We start from the raw sequence: 15,368 nt of genomic DNA, 5'->3' as shown, positions 1-15,368 counted from the left end.
CTGAAGAAAGCCTCCAGCCTTCCGAGTGGGTATCATTTATTTGTCCCCCTTTAGCTGCCTGCTTTCCTGCTCTTTAGTCTTTTTTTTCCTTCCTGTCTGCCTCCTTTGTTACCTCTTGCTCTGTTTTTCCCTTCCACCAGTTTAGGTTTTCTTCTTTCCCCCATGTTGTTCCTTTTTCTTTCCCCTTCTTTTCCTTCAGTAGCTCTCTCCCCTCTTTTATTCCAGGATGGTGAGTTTGAGGGGAAGCTGTGTGGGACTGCATTGCTAAGCTGATTGCTGGCTGCTGCAAGGAAAGGCAGGTCTGTTAGCTGCAAGAACACAGTCCCTTTGGTGGCCTGGCAGAAAGGCTTTGCAAAGATGGAAGGGCTCCATAAAGCTGATAAATAATGGTACAGACTGGTGCAGGTTTTAGAAACTGTGGAGCCTGACATAAAATTTATGAGTAAAGACTGAGTCTAGGTAGCAGAAAGATAATTAATTGAGGAAAAGTGATGAAAGATGACAGTCCTTGAACAGGGGGCAGTCACCTTTTTTGGAAGGGAGGAGCAGAAGGTTTGCATTTATATTGTCAGATAGGATTTGAAATGAAATAATGTTTAATGAATTAGTCCTTGTTACTGTCATGCTTACTTTGACAGAGAGTTGTTACAGAAAGTCATTTGACCAGAAAATAGAAAATAAGAGTTAACATCCTTTGTTATCAAAATCTAGAAAGTCCTCTTGGAAAACAGGATGCTGCTAGTAAACCGTTACTTCTTTCATGCATGTGTCCTCTTTATCTGGCAGAACAAGATGACACAAGGTGTAGAATATCCTTTCAAGGAAAGCTCAGGAAATAGCTTTTTGCACTGAGCTTTCTTATAACCTAAGCTATATAATCTACATACCAGTATACCTGTCATAATCCATTTGAGTATTTTATACCACTCTTTAATCATCATCTCCTTTAGATTTATCTGTCTTCTACATCTGGAATATCATTAGGATTATAATCAATTTACAAGAATCAGAACCCATTGGGATCATGACAATTTTATTAATATGCAACGGCATGAATTCTTGATGTCAGAATAGTACAACATCAGAAGGTTTTATCCAATCTTTTCCCCGTTAAATGCATCCCAGTGGCCTTTGTCAAAGGTACATCACTGTTCCTTCTGCACAGCAATCAACAACGCCTCTGGCCACCAAGGAGCTTTGTCAGCTGTCGTACCGCAACACTGTCCCAGTAAAACTACTTCAGCCCTATGTGGGTATATGAATATAACCAGAACTGGGCCATGTGGCTGGCAAGAAAGGGTTAATAAACTCCCCATTTACCAGTTATCTTTCATTTTGCTTACCTTTGCCCCAGGGAGTAATGTGCACCTGTGGATGATTATGGGAAACCAGACTTCATAAAATGAGAGCATGTGGGTTTAGTGGTTTGTCCTCTTTGAGCAGGTGCGTTGCAGTGGAAGCAGCTCTCACTGGAGGGGAAGGAGGTGCTTTGGCTGTGGGCAAACATCTGCTTATTTAGCTTCAGCTCTGCAGGTCAGCTGTTGTATCCCTGCTCTTAGTCAATTTGACCTATTGCACGCTAGGCAACTTTTCCAGTTCCTAAAGTACCTTTTCTCTTAAGAGTCTTCCCCATTGACTTGTTTGCCAGGACTTTTTTAGCAGTGGTCTGGTTTTTTGTATCGGTATTTCTTATGTGGTGTTTAGCTTCAATGAGGACTGCGTGCTGCTCATGCAGCTTGTACTTAACTTCCACTGGTTGCCCCATGCACGGAAGAGTGGAGCAAGGTGTCGGAAAGGAAACATATAGTGGAAGAAGCCTCACATGCTTATTAAGATCTCTGTGTTTGTTACTGGGCAATCAAGATACTGTTTTGATGCTTATGTTCAAGTAGTATTGGATTGCAACATGGCTCTGTTAGAGAGGAAAAACTTGCCCATGGAAAAAATAGCTAACCTGCAAAATGAGGACATCTTGTAACAGCTTCTATTCCAACAATGCATTAATTAAAACATCAGGAAATGGAGACCTTGGATTGCATGTTCTTCCATGAAAAGGAGGAGTCTGAACAGTAGATGTGATTGTGTGATCTGGGTTGTGTGAGTCGTTGTTGCTTCATGAAAGTCCTATGGAAAAAATCAATAGGGGATGGGGGGGGAAAAGCAAAAATAAAAATGGCCCAGAAGAGTGCCTTCAGGTTGCCTGATACTTTATACTATCTGCAAGTTCTGTTACAAAAGCTGTGAAGGCATTGCTTCAGGTGCTGATGGATGCACTCCTCTAGGAGGAGGAACAAATGGAGTTTTCAGTCTGTTGCTCATGTTTCAGTGTAATAGTGCATGCTAATTTTGGAGAATGTTAAAGATGACCATGCCGTGAACATCACAGACAGAAAGAGGTGGCAAGCCCTGCAAGAGGCACTTGCTTTGTAATGGCTTGAGATGTGGAGATTAACAAGGCAGCAATGCACCTGCATTAAACATGGCATTGCTGTTTAAGGTGCGGCTTTGCTGCTTGAAACACGCAAGGCTGAGTTGTAACAGGACTCTCTATTGCCTAGACAGAGATACTTGACAGTTCCCAAAGACTATGTACAACTGAAATTAGGTAGTTGTGCATAGCACAGCCTGCACATGGCAAGCTGTTCACCTATCAGAAGCACTAACTTCAGGTTTCGTAACTTTCTCATCATGAGGATGACACCATCCTCAACTCTACTTGTACATAAGTGAAAGACTGATCTGCTGAGGGGCATCCAGCTTGTTCCAGCTCTGTGCTGGTAAGGACGTGCCACAGGTGAAACTACATTGCCCTTGAAGAAAGATGTAGGAATTTGCTTAATTCTGGTGGCTCACTGGTCTAAAACTTGCCTTTCAGCAATGGGGGTGAAGAGTTACAGTTGGATAATTATGATTTAGAATGGGGATTTCTTAGAGCTAGCAGCCTTTCTGTGTGACCTTGCACCCTCCAAGACAAATGTGGTGCCAGGGAGACACTCTTCTGATCTAGACCTACTTCAGGAACATAGTTTTATAGTTCTGAAGTTGCTATTAAGCATAAAACCAGGCACCATCACACCTATAAAGTCAGTAAATTAAGAAAAAGGTTCAGTTCAGTAGACTGCATCTTAGATTCCCCTATAAAATATCATTTAATATTAAAGGTGTGACAGATAAAGTGCAGTTCCGTTTGAGGCAGAGAGCAGAATACCGTTCCACACTGTCTGCTTTTTCAGAGGATAGTTGTTTTGGAACAGCTGCTGTCACAGTCTTTTCTGTGGAGCATCATGGGTCTCGCATCAATAAATGAGATGCAGCGAGAGCGATATGTGTTACTGAATATGGCCTGGACTCTTAATGTGCACTTCAGACTGGCCAGTAGAAACAGCAGATACATCAAATCCTTCCGAGCTTGCAGAATATTTTCTGTGCCAGTACCTGCTTTCCAGAAAGCTTCCATTTTTGCTCAAGATCTCTTGGACTACAGCAATATGACTGGAGGGACCTGCCCTCTTGATGCACTGCTATGAAAGGAGTATCTGAAAGTCCTCTTTGAAAGATGGACGCATGATTTTACCAAGCGTAGATGTTAAACAGAACTCCATTTTGTTGCTATTACAGAAAAGAAGATGTATTTTAAAGCAGAGAAAATACAGCTCATGTTCTCAAAACCTTTTACCCTTGGAGGTAGGCCAAATTTTGTTAATGAGTCGTAGTATAGCTACCGTCCTTCTCAAGTAAGTAAAGATCCGGTGTGTCAAAGGTTGGAGTGGGGCAGAAGGACTGGGCAGGTTTGGAATTGAGACATTAACCACCTGATTGATCCTGGTAGGTGAAGAGATAGCACCTAGCCATGCTGACTGGCATCCAGGCAGACTTTGCATCATCCTGCTTTTGCAGGACAGCCTCCTGGCTAAAAATCAGGCTTGGGACATGTAGGCTTGTATCCTTGCTGTGCCCATGCTTCAGGCAAGCTGTGATTTGCCTGTGCTGTGTTCTATCTAGATGGGCATTCAGCTCTGGTGTTCAAAGGTGGGTCTAAGGTTGCTAGCAAGTCACAGACAGCAGCAGTGGCCAAAGCTTTAGTAGCTGAGTCCTTAGAGTCCAAAGACAGTTAATGCAGCTCGTTACCTCAAGTCTGGGTTGCTACTGGGGTTTATGCTGTACTGTTCAATGGCAGGTAAGCTGCTACCTTTGAGGTGCAACTATGCTTCTAGAATTGGCACAAGCAGACGTGTAGGGTTGTTGCTTAAAAGCCTCAGTGAGGTTTAGTGATGGAAGGCAGGTTTCTTCATCCCTACCTTCTTGCTTTGCCATCCTTCCAGGCAGAGGGTGCTGCTATGGGAGCAGGGGTGGCAGAACAGGCACTGCATCTTGTCATTGCAGCTGGAGTTTTAATTGGAAATAAACCCAATGACAGCGTTAAGGTAGTGTGCAGCTGTGATGATTGCTGAGGAAAGGTATATGAGCTGATCGGGTGCCCTCACGTTGCAGGCACTTGCTCACACTTGGTCGAGAGGAGGTTGTTTCCACGAAATGTAAACACAGCTGAATTTGTCAGGGTGTCTGGGTTTAAGCTGCAAGGTACAGACACACTTAAAACCCAGACTTCTTGAATCACAAGGGTGCCAGCTGGTTAGGCAAGAGTGGTGTGAGGGTACATGACCATGTGGAGATGGGAGCGCTTCTGCTTAAGATGACCACATATCTGTACTGTTGCTTAATGAGAATTTAAGAGCTAGTGATGAGGTGCGGCAAAACTAACATTTGCATTACGTGGTAACCCAATCCAAGAACACAGACTGAATCTGCTGGTGATATACAGCATTTGTGGATGCTAAAATATGCATTTTAAAATGTGGGTTCTTGACTCTTCACCTAGTCAATGATTACTTATGCATTCCTTTGGTACTGTGAATTCAAACATAATGAGTTTCAATGAGTTAATCTCCATGAGCAGAGCGGTACAAATATCAGGTTGTATGGTACGCTTCAGAGAGCTTTTAAGTAACGTAGTTACTGCTACAAGGATGTATTGTCCCTAGAAAGGGGTTCACTGCTTGAGAAAGGATATTCAAAGAGTATCAGTACATAAAGATCTGTGCAAAAAGACAGGACGGACTTTGCAAATACTCTGGAGAGGTAAGGAGCAATTAGAAATTACCTTCATTAAGCCAGTCCCCTCAGCCTGGAGGCGCTGTATGGGATTTCATATTTAGCAGAATATGGGACACTGGGACTTTTTTTAATGTATCAGATGAAAGCTTGCCAAAAGAAAATGATAGAACCTGACTAACCAGTCTGAATAAGCTCAGGTCTAGTAACTTCTAGTCTAATGGCAGAAGAACATCTGAAAACATCTTTTGCAACAGTTGGGAGAATAGAACTATTTTAATGAAGCATTTTGATTTTAAATTGGGAGGGAATGTAACAGTGATGTCCTGCATGAGTTCATAAAACTTTAATAACTTGCATTTTTGACATTGAGTTTGTCAGTTCTGGTTTTCTGGGAGGTCCCCAACTAGAAAACACTGTGAAAACCATGTGAAATGGGCTGTTCTGCATTTATTCCCCCTTTCTGCCTTTTTTCACTTCAAAGTTTATGCTGAAGTGTCTTAAAATAAAAAATGTTGGATTTGACACTAAAATTCCTGCAGGAAAACATGAAAGGTATTTTTGGAAAAAACAATTTCAAGAGGAAAATATTGTCTCTCTCAGGGAACTCTGAGTTTACTCTACATTGAACAGCATATGACATGCCATTAGGCTTCAGAAAACCCAGTGTCTGTGGAGGAGTTGCAGATTTCGATTACAATAGCTCTTTTTGTAAACTGCATACCTGAAAGCCAGCTGGAACAGCCTGCTTTATTCAGGGACTTTTCCCTCAGTTCCCTTCAGCGTCTGGCTGGCCATCACAGCAGTAAGTAGGGACCACTGATCTTCACTGAGGCCTTTCTCCTTAAAATTGATCCATATGCACATGAGCCCTCCATGCCAGCCTTACCAAAGAGGGTGCTAAAGGCTTGTAACCTGCATCCGAGGGGAGGGAGGCAGCAAGTCACACAGGGTGCGGGCCAGCTGGACAGGCGCTAGCTGTGAGGAAGGCTTGTAGCTGAGCTGAATGGAGTAACTGCATTTCTTCAGGGATTGCTTCGTCCCCCTGCTCCATGCAGGAGCAGTGCCTGGATCCAAATTTGGAAGCCTGTTTGGGCTTCTTCATGGCTTTGCTGAACTCTGCTTTAGTTCCCTTCTTGCTGGTGCAGATGAAAACTGTGTAAGACTTCAACTTAAATATATTGTGATGGATAAGGACAAGAACTTCTTAGTTTTAAGTTCCAGCTTAATACCAGAACACATCTCTTGTCTCATTGTGTGGCCTGGAATTTACTAGGCTTAAAATATCTGCTTGTGCTGATACTTAAATATTTGAGTCAGTTTTCTACAGAAATCTGGGTAAGACTTGCATTGGGAATGATTTCCTTAGATACAAGAGGTGTTGTTAATAACTTGTTTAAAGTCTTTAGAAGGCATTGTGTGGAAAAGGTAGAAATAGTTATGGAAAAAATGCCTGCTAGTCACCATGAAGACCAGTACCTGATAGGAGATTCTGTCTGCCTGTGTGGTTGGTTGCAGAACCAGAGTCCTGATCAGAGGCGTCCTGGTGACTGCTACTGTAAATCCTAGTAAAAGACCTGAGGGGAAAAGTATTTAGCACATAAACTTGTAGATCTTAAATGGCTTAATAAGTTCATGTCTTGCAATAACCGCAGGGCAAGGCTGCATGCAGGGAGGTTTATATGGAACCAGACCTTTGTGTGCGAGTACAGGACATATGGCACGGGGAAACCAACCCATTCCTTGTGGGGCTGCTCTCGAAAGGAGAGTGCTCGGGAAGTCATAGAAGAGCAGGCACGAAGGTATCGCTCACAAAGTTTTCTGCCATTTGGGCTAACACAGACCTGTTAGTGGGTAGAAATACTGCATCTGAGCCGTCCCAGTTCACTCCAAGAGTAAAGCTATGTACAGCCTGCACCAGGTCACCCCCCACCACTACTTTGGGATTATTTGCGGTGAGATACAAAGACCCCATAGTAATTGGAGACCTCTGACCTGGTAGGCAGGAGGCAGGTCTGATGTTCCAGCTACGTAGTCTTTACACAATCCTTGTTGTGTAAGGTGTTTATCCCCTGACCTTTGGGTAATTATGGCATATATTAGCCTTCCAGAACCTAAGAACTGTAGATTGTGTAATGAAGGAATTGCTGATGAGGAATGGGCAACCTAAGCTTTGGATTTAGCATGTGAGAAGGCATAATGTGCTCTAGAATGCATAGGCAAAGACCCTACTTAGCCAGAGTCATACTAAATCTTACAGAACTGCTAGAAAACAGGTATATAAGCAAAGTACAAGATTAACTCAGAGCAGCAAACAAATCTTGCAAACATTTCTGCCTTTTGAAGTGGAAGGAACTGCTGAAATCACCAGAAGTAGCCATGGACAGTCCCAGTGTACTTTCTGTGTTGGTCTTGTCTTAATTTTTCTCAGTGCAAGTTCTCTTGGAGCAGATGACCTCAGCTAATTAGCTGCTCAGAGGCTGATGATCCTTGATATTCTTGCAGATGAAAGCAGAAGTTGCTGGCTGTCATCCTTACTGACAGTTGCGGGAATGCATGGTTAGCACAGTTATACCTGAAAATTTAAACTGTCTTCTGGCTAACTGGGTGTGCGCACAGACTCCTAGTGCAAGGGCTTCCCACAGGTGAAGCAATAATTTGCTTTCTTCATTACACTAGCTCTCGGTGAGCTCCCGTATGGCCTGGCCCCCCAGCAGGGTGCTGGGAACAGCCCTTGGGTCAGACAGCACCTACAGCTGTAGCAAGACAGGATGTCAGTGATCGACTCGGTGTACCCAGTTCTGGAGTATGCTGTTAGTGTAAGTAGCTGTCTTAGAGTTTTATATATACTTTAGAGGTGGCTCCACCTGTGTGATTGGTTGTAGGCACCTTTGTTAGGTTGCCACATAACGCTGGATCAGTAACGGGACATTTGTGTGAGCAGCCCTTGGGCCTCTGCTGGCAACCTGGTTCTGCTTTTCTGAGGCCTCTGTTGGCTTAGACCCCTGGGGGCCCTGTGGCAGTCTTGCAGCTGTTTGCTTTACGTGCATTCTCACTCAAAAGTCACTGACAGTTCACTCTACACAGCAGTAGAGTATGCAAACATTATTTCAACTGTTATCGATAACAATGCCATATTTAAATAATTAATATGGATTAGACTTTGAGTTTTATCAGAAGAGCATATCCTGTGTCCTGTGACAAGATTCAGATGTCCAGTCTGTCCTTACGTACTGTGTGCTGCCTGGGGAAAGGAAGGACAGATGTCTCAAAGCTAATGGCCTGGGCTGGGGATGGCAGTACACGGAAATCCTAGGAGTGGGTGCCGAGGTATGCAGCTGTTGCAAGATGGGTTTAAAGCAGAAGCCTGTTGGGTTGAAGATTGTGGTTAACGTTTTAGGTGTTGTCAGTGGATGCTTCCTTCACTACTTCATTCAAGAACAAGGCAGTGCCTGACCATACCTGGACCCTTTTGTCATCCTCTGGTATCCTGCTGTTCTTGCTCCCCTGCTTTCTGGCTGGTACCTCTCCTCTTTCTCCTCTTTCAGTTCTCCTGGTGCTTTCCCTGACTGAGGCAGGTACCTCATCTCTACAGTGTACACCAAACCCTCTTGGCAGAGATATCAGACCCTGTATCCCCTGCCTGATACTACCTAGCCTGTTGCACTGGGGCCCTTTTATTTAAAAAAAAGAGTGTCATGTTTAAATAAGGCTGTGAATATAGTGTGTTTAAATAAGGCTGTGACACATCTGAATACAGCTCAGTGGGGTTGCTCATGCAGGCGTAACTCTGCTGCTTGCTGGTCCTCCCCCTCTGTTAAGATAAATTAAGACAGACTGTTGAGCTACATTTTAAATTCCATGGCTAGGACTGGCTGTTGGACCTTTATAACAGTGAGAAATAATCATATTGCTTTTAATGGTTTTATAGCCCCTCTCTCCTGGAGACCTGCTGCTGCTGCCAAGCAGCCCTGCGTGACTGAAGTGCTAGCCAAACTTCCAAACACCTGCATTTGGCAGGGATCTGGAGGTTCAAGCCAGCCTCAGCAGACAATAGTTTGGGAACCAGCACAGGCGGTGGCCCGCAGCTGCTCCTTCGCTCCCAACAATAAATCATAGAGGGGACGCAGTGAGGCTCAGAAAGACCATTGGTGCAAAAACTCAGCTGTTCCTGCAGTGTGTTTACCCAGGGCACAGAGCGGGTGTGGGTAGGTGGGTTAAAGGATGAATATCTGCAGGCTCCTGATCCATCTCCTGAATGCTTTATGGCAAACAAAATTCATCTGGCTCCTGCAGTGCCACAGTTAGGAAGGCAGTAAGGACTGTGCAAGTGATGCTTCCCTCTTGGGTCAGGCCTGAAAAAGGTTAAGGAGCTTACGGGAGTTGAGCTGGCAGTTAAGGTGGAGAGGATTATCCTCAGCTGAGTTTGCTGTCTGTGCTGTTGAGAAAAAGAAAACTGCAGATCTTCAACTTGTACATCTGCTGCTTCCTTAGCAGGATCAATCTGACAGCTTGTGCAGATGCAGTGTTATGAAGAGCATTCACTTTTTCTGGCCCCACTTGGGTCCCAGAGGCCCAGCCCAGAGGGTAGCGTGGTACCACAGTGCAGTACAGGAGCAGAGCCCAGCAATGTGTCTCTTCTTCACAGCAGTCTGGGTGCTTCCTCCTGCCCCCAGTGGTGTGTGTCTTACCCTCACCCCGGGGGCTGGCGGGCGAGAGCTGTGCCCAAGGTGTATGAAGTGGGCTGCAGGGCCCTTTTCAAGGTCTGCGAACTCACTGGGCAGCTGGGCACTCCGTGTGGGGCTCTTACGGGTCTATGAGATGCTCACGAGTGTCATCCCAAATCCAGAGAGGAGGTGAAAGATGGGAGCAGTAAGTACCATCTGAGGTTTCCCCCTTCTCCTCTCCTGCTCTCAGAATAACTTGCCTGACAGGGCAGCAGATGCTTACAGGAGCCCAGCAGGGAGGCAAGCGGCTGTGCAGAACTGCATGGCCCCAGCCAGGAGCCTATGGGTTAACACACCCCAGGCTTGCGGCACAGCCGGCCTAGAGCAGCCTTCAGAGGAAACAAAGTACCTTCTGCCTAGCTGGGGCACAGATAAAAGATCCCATGGCATTTCTTGTGAAGCCTGGAGGAGACTGCCAGTGCTGAAGCTGAACTCTCTCTGCCAACAAACAAAACTGTCTTTAAACTCTGAGGCTGTGTGTGAGCTATTGTTGGGGACATAATGGCTTCTCTGTTTCCCTGCGCAGTCATTGCTCTGCAAACATGCCACTGGTCTCTTTTAAAAGTAGTTGAGTATAAATCAAGTTCTAGAACCTGGAAGGAGGTTTCATCCATTTACCTTTTACTGCCCTCAGTTGACATTTGTTTACAGAACAGCACATACAGTAGATTTACACCCTGGTCTGAGCTGCTTTACTTGGAGATGGACATCTTTAGTGCTCAGACTGCGACTCACAGATACAGGGCTTAGATAGCAAATGTGTATCTCCTAACTTAAATAACAGGAATGGGGGGGTGAGGTTGAGGGGGCAGTGCTTGCAAATCTCCTCCCTCTGAGAAAAGTTTTGGTTTGCATGGCCTGGCCTGTTTCCTCTGGTTAGCTCAGTGCTGGCACACTCAACTGCTCCCTAATCCTGCGTGTGCTGCTGCAAGGCACTGAGTGCTGCTCTGGCTGCTGTACTTTGGGCTGTTGAATATCCACAGAGGGTGGGGGGTTGGTGGATCCACTCTCTTCACCCACAGTGCCATGGATTGGCTCGTCTTTGAGGATGCTTCAGTGAGGTAAAAGGCATCTTGGCTGTTGTGCAAGTACAGCAGTCACGGTGAAAACCCAAAGCTGCACTACACAGGGAAAAGTTGGTCCCTGAAGGCAATATGATGGATTCATGTCTTTTTTCCTGGAGCAGTCCCGTGAATGGGAAAGGAAATGGGTCAAAGAGTAGCTGTTCAAGCTGTATTTCATGAACTGTCAGTCCCAACAAGGTGGCAGTGATGCTCCATCCCCTCAGTAGATCTTGACTCATCCTGGTATGTATCTGGAATATGCTTGCCCAAGAGCTCCTTGCTGTCCTATGCTCAGTCACAGATGAACTGTAACCCTGTGCATTCCAAGAGCAGCTGTTTGCAGGACTGGGAAATGTGGAGACATGAGCACTGGCCATCGCCCTCTAGAAGTGGCAAGCTGATCGGAAGGGTGCTCTGGCCAAGGACCCTGAACAGGAGGGGGTGCTCCACTGAGGTGTGCCAAATAGCTTTGGCCAAGGTTACTTGCTGATGACTAAGATGTATTTTGCACTGGTCGTTGATAACTTTCTGGTCAGAGGCTCCTTCACAGATATGGTATTTAAAAGCAGATTATATTAATATTTTTAAAAAATTTTCCTCTGAAGACGATGTGAGCCATGACTAACAACAATTATGTTCTGCTCCTTGGATTTCCCTTCTCACTTACAAATCTGCCTTTTTGGTGTATCAGGTTACCACCTGCTGTAAGACAGGTTCTCACCCAAGTGATAGTTGCTGGTTTGGGGCCTTTTCATTACTGGTCCTGTAGCACTTCAGAACTGTTAGCAAAGGGCTCCCAGGAGTCCCCCGGGTGCTCACTGAAACAGAAATCTCTGCAAATAGGATGGCAGTAATGGGTAAAGGGGAAGCTGGTAAAAGCTTTGGAGTTACTGGATCATTTGTTCTGCGCAGAGATGGCAGGGACATAAAGAAATGGTACTGGCAATGCCCATAGAAAAGGTCTTGATATGAATCTGAGTGAGGAAATATGTGAAAGACCCTCTGTGAGAGCTTCAGGGGAGGAGGCAGCTGTTCACTGCCTGCATCTCGGAACTCGTGGAAACCTGCTAAAAAGCAAGGACTGGAAAGATGGGAAGAAGTCCTATATACAGACTCACTGTGTGGCTATGAAGTGGGGAGGAAGAGGTCAACAGAGATGGCTGCTTACCTGGCAAAGCCAGCCTGCCTCCAGGGCGTGGGTGGGATGCCATCCTTGACTCCATCATATTACAAAATACAGGCAAAGGGCCTGACAGCATGTGCTGGGGGGGGGGGGGGGGGGGGGGGAATCTGCTAAAAAGTCTCTGATTGGTATTGCTGCCTTCATTTGGCAGCTAGATGAAATCCAGTCTGACATTGGGCCCCTGTCCTGTCAAGTACAGCAGTTAAGTTAAATGCTTGCTGAGCATCTAAAATCCTTAGAACATAAAGTCACAAAGAGCAATCAGTTGTCATATTGCCACTGAAAGGTAACAGTAGCAGGACATCCCCTCCCGTCTTGATACTCCACTTCAAAATAGGACATCACCCCGATGTAACCGTCAAGGCCAGAATTGGGCTTGCACCTCCCCTGGCCACTCCTTCCCAAACTGCCCTGCCATGTGTAGAGCTGGCGGCTGCAAAGGCTTGGAGGAGGGAAGCAGTGGATATGCAAGAAGGGAGATGAAAATACTGCTCCTGTGCCTGATCATCTGCTCCCTAGTTCCCATGTGCCCCAGAGGCAGCAAGGTTGACAATCCTGTCTCTTCCCACAGGAAGATGAAGCAGCGCTATGTGGTGGCCGGAGTCCTGGCTGCAGCTTTGCTGGGACTCACCTTGTTCCTGGGACTTTTCTTCGGGCTGCGCTCTGACTCGGGGGACACACACACTTACAAGAGGGCAGCTGTGGCTACGGACGCAGGGCAGTGCTCGATAATTGGAAGGTACCCGCTAATTGTGCTGTGACTTGTAAGCTCTGACGGTTCTTGCACAAGACTGTTTCCCCGATGTCCAGGTGCAAGCCTGGCCATTGCCCAGCACAGATAATCTCTAATCTCCCCGTAGAAAGAGGAGGCCATAATAAAACCTGGGTTTTTACCCTGCCTGACCAGTGTTACTGCAGTTGCTCAAAGACAACATAGCGGGCAAAGAACCTAGTTGCATGAACAATGGGAACAAGAGATGCTTTTCAAGCTCCTGTTAAAAAACATTTATCAAGCTGTCCTCCAGTTCTGGATGCAAGTGCTGCAGATTTCAGGCTCCTCAGAGAGTTGTCATTTCTCATGTGTAATGAATGTGTCAGGGATGCCTGTCCCCATGCATGTTTTGACACATCACAGTGTTTTCAGGCTAGTTTGGATGTGCCTCTAATGAGGGCTGATCTGGTCTGCACCTAGACCATTAGGATCTGTTCTCTAAGGTGACAAAAGCTGAAAACTTCCTACTCCTGAGGAACCTATAGTCTGGGTCTGGACAAATGTGCATTAGAGAATCTGTCACAGCTGCTCTGACGAGATGAATCCATTGCTCACAGGTAGCTGAGACACTGTAACATGTCACCATCCAATGCCTTCTCTTCTGCTGCACAGGGACATCCTTCAGCAAGGTGGATCAGCAGTGGATGCTGCGATTGCAGCTCTGCTTTGTGTAGGACTCATGAATGCTCACAGCATGGGCATTGGAGGGGGCCTCTTCTTTACCATCTACAGCAGCACAGGTAAGGGACCAGGGCCACACACATCTGGAATGGTTTGAGAGCTGTTTTTGTAAAGCAGGTGATTTATGCTACCTGAGAGAAGGTAAAAGACTGACTCACAGCTGCTGGGGGAACACACTGTCCTCAAAATAATTTCCAAGAAACTGGCTCGCATTGTCAGGCTTCTTCAGCAGAGACCATGCCTGTGTGTTGAGTCCAGAGCTAAACACCATCTTCTTTGCTCTGTCATTAAAGGAAAAGTGGAAATCATTAATGCAAGAGAGGTGGCTCCAAAAAGAGCAACAGAGGACATGTTTGGGAACAACACGCAACTGTCTCTGAAAGGTATGGAAAAGGCTGTTTCGCTGCCTTGGGGGTGGGGGGGGCACATAGCTCCGACATTAGCTGCTACTGACATGTCTAAATTAAGAGCATTTCTTATGGTTAGGTTCTTGCATATCTACAGGGTTGCTCACCTAGAAATGTCCTCTACTGTACACAATCTGCAAACTCCATCCTGAGAAGGAAGCTAAAAATAAGGTCCTTCAAACTAGTTGGTCACCTCAGCACTTCCTGCTTTTCACTTCATGAAATTGCAGGTGAATCCAAAGCATTGAGTATGACCTGTTCCGTATCTGCCATCTTTCCTTTCCAACCTCTTTGAATAAATATTTGTGGATCAACTTAATTCTTCTCAGTTCAAATGTCCTCCCTAAATATCTTTTGTGGTAGCTTTAACTAAGGGTTCAGGGGCTCCAAAGAAGAAGTAGTAGTAATTTCCTTTCAGGGAAAACCAGAAAGAAATACTAACTAGTTCTCTTCATGGAAACTCCTGTAACCAAGGAGGAACAGCACATTGGAGGGGGTTGGAGAAGTGTGTTGAACTTCTGGAAGATGCCAGTAAAAACAGATTGACGCAAACTGCTGCACCACTGTGTAATGTAGTAATCAGCCCATTGCAATTGTAGTTACAATGCTACAATGAAGTGTTTGGCTTAAGTGTGTACACAGTCTGTGTCCTCTTACTGTAGCGTGTCCTCCGAAGGACTGGAAACTGCAGGCAGCTATGACAGCTTCTGTGTTCTGAGCAGCTTTTCTGTGGTACAGAGCCTACTGAGGGGAAATGACCCAAAAACCTGAGTTACCAGCAAGAGGATAGAGGTGTTTCAACAGTCCAGAATATGAAGGCATAAATGTCAGGCAGAATAATTCTCTTAGCATCATATGCATGAGCTGAGCTGGTCATAGTAGACACGGACATAATCCCTGCCTGAAAACAGGGCTGACAGAGAAGCCTGCTTTACCTCCTACTCCATTAATTGCTTTCTTTTCTTGCTGTAGAAGACTAATACATTCCTCGTTTGCTCTAGGAGGACTGTCCATTGCTGTTCCAGGAGAAATCCGTGGGTATGAACTGGCTCACAAACGTCATGGCAAACTGGCATGGAAAGACCTGTTTCTGCCCAGCATCAAGTTGGCAAGAGAAGGATTCCCTATTGGGAAAGGCCTTGCAGCAGCCATCAAATCAAAGGAGGAGTCAATTGAAAGGAATCCCTCGCTGTGGTAGGTAGAGCAGTTGTTGTTCTGTACAGAGAAATTTGGGGTAACTGCATCCTAGCTGAAAAGTCTCTGTGTTTGTGTAATGTAGCGTCTGCGAGGAGTGTGCCTCCCCTCCAGTGACTGTACTCGTTGTACCTGCTGATATTATTCCAGCTACATGAAAGTGCTAAATCATGTGGCCAATTTTAGGAATGTTCAGTCCTGACCTTTAAAGGGAGATAAATTCTGCTT

At 45.7% G+C, this 15,368-nt stretch overlaps 1 protein-coding gene and 1 long non-coding RNA gene across 5 annotated transcripts in view; one reads left to right on the top strand and one right to left on the bottom strand.

Moving 5' to 3' along the window:
* Positions 1 to 15,368, top strand: part of GGT1 (gamma-glutamyltransferase 1) — a 53,469-nt gene that overhangs the window by 25,381 nt on the left and 12,720 nt on the right. For all 4 annotated transcript variants that reach the window (XR_013928916.1, XM_080392189.1, XM_080392188.1 and 1 more), the window contains 4 exons: positions 12,658 to 12,825; positions 13,471 to 13,598; positions 13,833 to 13,922; positions 14,948 to 15,140. Coding sequence is in view for 3 of the 4 variants with exons in the window: in XM_080392189.1 (XP_080248315.1) it covers positions 12,658 to 12,825; positions 13,471 to 13,598; positions 13,833 to 13,922; positions 14,948 to 15,140 (579 nt within the window). In the remaining variant the exon portion in view is untranslated. The remainder of the gene's footprint in view (positions 1 to 12,657; positions 12,826 to 13,470; positions 13,599 to 13,832; positions 13,923 to 14,947; positions 15,141 to 15,368) is intronic.
* The window catches only part of LOC308066138, a 22,362-nt gene continuing 8,006 nt past the window's right edge, over positions 1,013 to 15,368 (bottom strand). The window contains exon 3 of the long non-coding RNA XR_013929064.1: positions 1,013 to 8,356. This is a non-coding gene — a long non-coding RNA (uncharacterized lncRNA). The remainder of the gene's footprint in view (positions 8,357 to 15,368) is intronic.

The sequence above is a fragment of the Falco punctatus genome (assembly GCF_963210335.1).
Source record: "Falco punctatus genome assembly, chromosome: 1".
NCBI classification, from domain to species: domain Eukaryota; kingdom Metazoa; phylum Chordata; class Aves; order Falconiformes; family Falconidae; genus Falco; species Falco punctatus.
Note: the sequence above shows the minus strand (reverse complement) of the source record. Positions and strands in the feature narration are given on the sequence as shown.